The sequence below is a fragment of the Sinocyclocheilus anshuiensis genome, unplaced genomic scaffold (assembly GCF_001515605.1).
Source record: "Sinocyclocheilus anshuiensis isolate Anshui unplaced genomic scaffold, SAMN03320099.WGS_v1.1 scaffold1394, whole genome shotgun sequence".
Taxonomy (NCBI): domain Eukaryota; kingdom Metazoa; phylum Chordata; class Actinopteri; order Cypriniformes; family Cyprinidae; genus Sinocyclocheilus; species Sinocyclocheilus anshuiensis.
Window position 1 is genome coordinate 341,533 of NW_015558696.1, and position 5,491 is coordinate 347,023.

A 5,491-nucleotide genomic window follows, 5' to 3' on the forward strand; every position below is an offset into this window, starting at 1 on the left:
ACACACACACACACACGCACACACACTCACACAGGTGACATCAGGTCACATGATACACACAGTGATGCATAAGCATTCGATCTGTCAATAGAGCTAAATCAGACGATTCTGTTTGTTTGTGTGCAGGCGTCTGCGCTGCAGGTTCGGGCCATGTATGACTTCACTGCAGAGGACGCAGATGAGCTAAACTTTCACGCTGGAGATATTATCGAGGTTTTAGATCAGTCCGATCGTTTCTGGTGGAAAGGTGTTCTGCGCGGGAGAACCGGACTCTTCCCCGTCAACTACACTAATCCTGTTTGAGGATCCGTGACACAGACGTTTGGCTTAAAATCCGTTTCACCTTCTGCTCTGTTGCATAATCATGATATATGCGTAAATATTACATTAACAGCTCTGAATTTAAGAAACACATTTTCACCTTATCATGTGTACAGAACACACGCGCACACACACACTCTCTCTCTCTCTCTCTCTCTCACACACACACACAGAGATTTGGAAAAATTGTGAATTTAGTTTGAGCACTTTTACAAACAAGTTTATGAATCCTTTAGAATTGTATGATCCTCTTGATATAGACTGCCTGAGATGTGATCTTCATCCAAGTATTAAATAAATACTTCCATATTTAATAACACATACCAATGTGTCACGACATTATTGAACAAATTGTTGTACAATCTTGAAAAACAGAATTCTCTTTCTTAGTGCATGTCATACCAAAAAGAAAAAATGTCTTGATAATCTTTCAGAAAATATCTATTAACTATCTGCGCCTCTGAAATGTCATTATAGCTAATGTCGATAAAACCTAGATTCTGGTCTGTAAGGCTCACGTTTCATCATCGATTCCAATCAATCAATACCGAGCCCCACCCTACTGACTCTAACCTCTCATTTAAAAGAACAGTTCACCCAAAAATGAACATGTGCTATAAATGTGCTCATCCGAGGTGTAGATGAGTTTGTTTCTTCATCAGGTTTGTAGAAATGTAGCATTGCATCAGTGTCTCAGCAATGGATGCTCTGCAGTGAATGGGTGCCGTCAGAATCAGGAAGAGTTATTATGGTGGTTGTGGTGGTTACTGGTGGTGGTTGAGGAGAGACCCCCCCACATGATTGTAAAGCGCTTTGGGTGTACAACAATACACAGTAAAGCGCTATATAAATGCATCATTCATTCATTCATTCATTATTATGGATTATGGCCTCGCATTTTCATTTTTTTCATTTTCATTTCTTGGGAGAACTATTCCTTTACTATACCTTTTTATAAATACATCACATCAACACGAGCCAATAAATTGCAGCTCAATTCAGCAAACTGCATTTCAGAATATCATTATATCTACGATCAAAAGATATCTGAGTAAAAGTAAATGCAGAAGGAAATAAACGAAACCACATCAGAGTTAAAGCTGCTGGTCTGAATCAGGAATGAAAGTGAAACAATCAGCAGAGGTGAATGACACTGGTCCACAGTTCAACTGAGTCTTAAAGAGCCTTAACTGGTTTTATAATACTACATTTCTACTAAACCACTTATAATTAACCAATGGTAGAAATAATCTGAAATTCACCCATGTGTTCAACATATAGATTTAGAAACCATAATGTTAAATTATACAAAGTCAGGCACATGAAGACGTTCTGCATTCAAACAGAGTCCAAATATTTGTTTCTTGGATGAAGTTCAAGTTCAACCCTCCTGTTGGAGTCATTCATGCTGAAACAAAGTTCCCCTTCCACCGCATTTCGCCTGAACTCCACCCACCCGCGGCTCTACACCTGCCCGCGGGCTCAGGTGAGCGCAGGTGAGGCATTCCGAGCGCGTCATGGCGGAGTCGCAGCTCCAGTGCTTGGAGGACGGGCCCGTGCCCGCCGCGGTGCCCGAATCCCGGCCGCAGTTCTACTACAGCGAGCAGCAGCGGGCGGCCCTGGAGCGCCTGATCGCCGACGGAGACGGAGCCTTCAAGAGCCTCCTGAAGGACGAGAACGGACAAGACTTCTTGTCGGCGCGGGAAATCAAGGCCATCACCGGCAGCTTCGTCAAATACCAGAGCGAGGAAGACCATGGAGCGAATCGCGGCAGCCGAAAGGACTCCGAGTCCATGCGCTCCACGTACTGGCCGCAGATGTCGGACACCGAGGTCCCGCCGCTGGACATCGGCTGGCCCTCATCCGGGCTCTTCAAAGGGGTCACCCGGGTGGCGGTGTACACACACCCGCCCAAAGAGAACAGCCCGCACATCAAGGAGGTGGCCCGCAAACTCATACAGGAGTCCTGCAAGGTCAGCGCTCGTTCAGTATTGCATTAGTCATATTTTGGTAGATTACTTTAGTTTTCAAGTTACTCTTACTGCGGAAAATGGTCATAAATTATGAAAAGGTTTTAGTGTATAGGCTACACTGTAAAAAGTGGCAACCTGCAATTATTACCTTAAACAGCTATTTCTAACTTATTTAACCCATAAAATAATTGTGTTTGTATAAATTAATATATTTAAGTTGATTTGAAACCAGTTAATTTAAAGGTTGCCATTTTTCAGTGTATTTGCAATCACTAGCAACTAGGCTATCAGCTGGTAACTATGGTTACCGTGATAAATATTTATAAGGGAATTCTCCTCCTCATCATCATCATCATCATCCTCATCCTCATCCTCATCCTCCTCCTCATCATGATCAGTTTCGTTTTCTCTTCTCTTCTGATCGCTGTCTCTCTTTACGCTGGAAATGTCAGGTATAGATGTGCCTCATGTGGTTAACATCTAAATTAACTGGTTTAATAGTACACTTAACAAAAAAACAAAAAGTGTGAAATTTAACTGGCAGCTTTGCGGTGGCAACATTTTATGCTTTACAGATTGAACTTAAATGTACAGTAAAATGTATATATCATTAACGTAAACCATGTTAATATACAAAATTACTAAAATCTGTTTTTATATTTACACTGTAAAAATTAATTAAATAAAATAGATAAAAACCGAAAACGTACTGGTAATTTTCTGCCGGGACATTGTCCATTAATTTCACTGACTTTTCTGTGAACCCTAAAACACAACGGAATGAAGTGCACAATTCAAAATACAGGTAAAACACATGATAAAAAAACAATTAATACATTATATTAGGCCCTATTTTTAAGGATTTCTTTACAGTAAATAATACACTGACAGCTCCTACACAGGGAACCATAAGTAGCTTTTCAGAGGTAACAAAATTGATCAGAAAAACTAAGAATTTCAATGAAAAACCAATCAAATGTGATCCGTCACACAGGAATCTGGGAACGCCAATATTACAGCTGATTGTTTTCACTATCAAAAACGGTACTGTAAGTGTAAAATTGTATGAAATGCCCCATTAGATCAGTTTTTCAGTTTTGTCGACTGTATTCGGGACCGTCGCGTACATTCACAGGTCCTGGGATGTGTTTAGGTGGATCCTCTCACTTGGCCAATGAGGATAGACTATACATACAGGACCTGAGTGAAGCCCTCATGTCACAGGTCTCTCTGTTTCTCATCTCCCGCAGTGCTGGATGCTTTAAGATCTTGTTCAGACTTGATCTAACCGTCTGTTTCTTGAGGAACGACTGCACATGATCTGGAATCACTGACTCACTGAACGGACTCGACATGTAGCAGGAAATTACACACATTCTGTTTCCCAAAACATCTGTCCTGAAAGAAGCAGAAGTGTGTGTAACAACGCGCTGAGCTGATCGGTGTGAAAGTGTGTTTAACTCTCGCAAATCTCACAAGTCATCTTTATTGTCTTCATGCAAATCTCATTTCTTGTCTCTATCTTACCAGCCTTTATGAATAAACAATAATCCACAAAGGAAGAAAGACACACTTCTGCATTCCTGCTGGGTTTACTGAGGCTTTACTATTCAAATCTCAAATTTAATTTGCATTCAGATTACACAATTATGCATCAACATGCATTACACTCTTAAAAATAAAGGTGCTTAAAAGGTTCTTCACAGCGATGCCATAGAAGAACCATTTTTGGTTCCACAAAGAACCATTCAGTCAAAGAACCACCTCTTTCTTACTGTTTTATAATCTGAAGAACGCCACAAAGAAGCTTTTGTGAAACAGAAAGGTTCTTCAGATGTTAAAGGTTCTTTATGGAACCATTTAGACAGAAAGCTTCTTCTATGGCATCGTGAAGCACCTTTATTTTTAAGAGTGTATGCATTATGCATGGTTCATAACTGAACGTGAGATGTTCAGTGATCAACAGCAATGATTTATGAGAAGATCTCAAAGATCTGAACCACAAACAGCACTGAAATGCTTTGACAAACACACTTTCTTTCCTGTATTTTGGCACGTTCCCTATTGAAACAGGAAGCAAGGATGGGTAATATTGAAGACACAAAGAACCATTCAGTCAAAGAACCACCTCTTTCTTACCGTTTTATAATCTGAAGAACACCACAAAGAAGCTTTTGTGAAACAGAAAGGTTCCTCAGATGTTAAAGGTTCTTTATGGAACCATTTAGACAGAAAGCTTATTCTATGGCATCGTGAAGCACCTTTATTTTTAAGAGTGTATGCATTATGCATGGTTCATAACTGAACGTGAGATGTTCAGTGATCAACAGCAATGATTTATGAGAAGATCTCAAAGATCTGAACCACAAACAGCACTGAAATGCTTTGACAAACACACTTTCTTTCCTGTATTTTGGCACGTTCCCTATTGAAACAGGAAGCAAGGATGGGTAATATTGAAGACTTTAGTTCCATCAGACGAATCAGGATTTAGCCAGAGGCAGAGGATCAATATTCTTGGTTGATTTTGGTTTAACGTGACTGCTGCTGATGAGAAGGAACGAGCCGTCTGTCTGTGTTTTGTCCAGGTCGTGGCTATCGTGATGGACCTGCTGACCGATCTGCAGATTCTGCGGGATCTGTTTGAGGCGTCCAAGCGCGGCGTGTCCGTCTACATCGTGCTGGACGAGCAGGGAGCGCCGCACTTTCTGGACATGTGCAGCCGAATGCAGCTCGGAGCTACAGAGCTGAAGGTACACAACTAAACCAGAAAATCATGTCATTTCTTCAAATAAAATAAAACATTTAAAAAAAAAAAGCTTGAACTACTCAAATAACTACACCTTATCTAAAAAAAAAAAATTTTATTCATACAAATATATATAGACATAATTTAAAAAATGAAAAAAATACTAAACCTTTAACTAAAATGAAAATGGTGATATAAATATAAATGAAAAAAAGTAACTCATAAGGTTCTTTATTGGAATTTATCGTTTCATGAAGAACCTTTAAGATCCATGGAATCTGTCCATTGAACAAAAGGTTTTTAAGGTTCTTTTAAGAACTGATCACTGAAAGGTTCTTTTTTTTTAAAGGTTTTATGGCATCAATGCAAAAACACCCTTTTGTAACCTTTATTTTAAGAGTGAAACTTAGTCCTCATACAGCAAAAAAAAAAAAATTATATATATATA

General features: G+C 39.6%; 2 protein-coding genes across 3 annotated transcripts in view; both read left to right on the plus strand.

Annotated features, from left to right (window-relative positions):
* The window catches only part of LOC107681416 (GRB2-related adapter protein 2-like), a 13,026-nt gene extending 12,391 nt beyond the window's left edge, over nt 1-635 (plus strand). For both annotated transcript variants that reach the window (XM_016477712.1, XM_016477713.1), the window contains exon 8: nt 127-635. In XM_016477712.1, coding sequence (XP_016333198.1) covers nt 127-303 — 177 coding nt within the window. In that variant the 3' untranslated portion in view covers nt 304-635. The remainder of the gene's footprint in view (nt 1-126) is intronic.
* A 1,113-nt stretch (nt 636-1,748) lies between these two features.
* Nucleotides 1,749-5,491, plus strand: part of LOC107681415 (protein FAM83F-like) — a 5,752-nt gene continuing 2,009 nt past the window's right edge. Inside the window, exons 1-2 of the mRNA XM_016477711.1 lie at nt 1,749-2,294; nt 4,883-5,047. Coding sequence (XP_016333197.1) covers nt 1,839-2,294; nt 4,883-5,047 — 621 coding nt within the window. The 5' untranslated portion in view covers nt 1,749-1,838. The remainder of the gene's footprint in view (nt 2,295-4,882; nt 5,048-5,491) is intronic.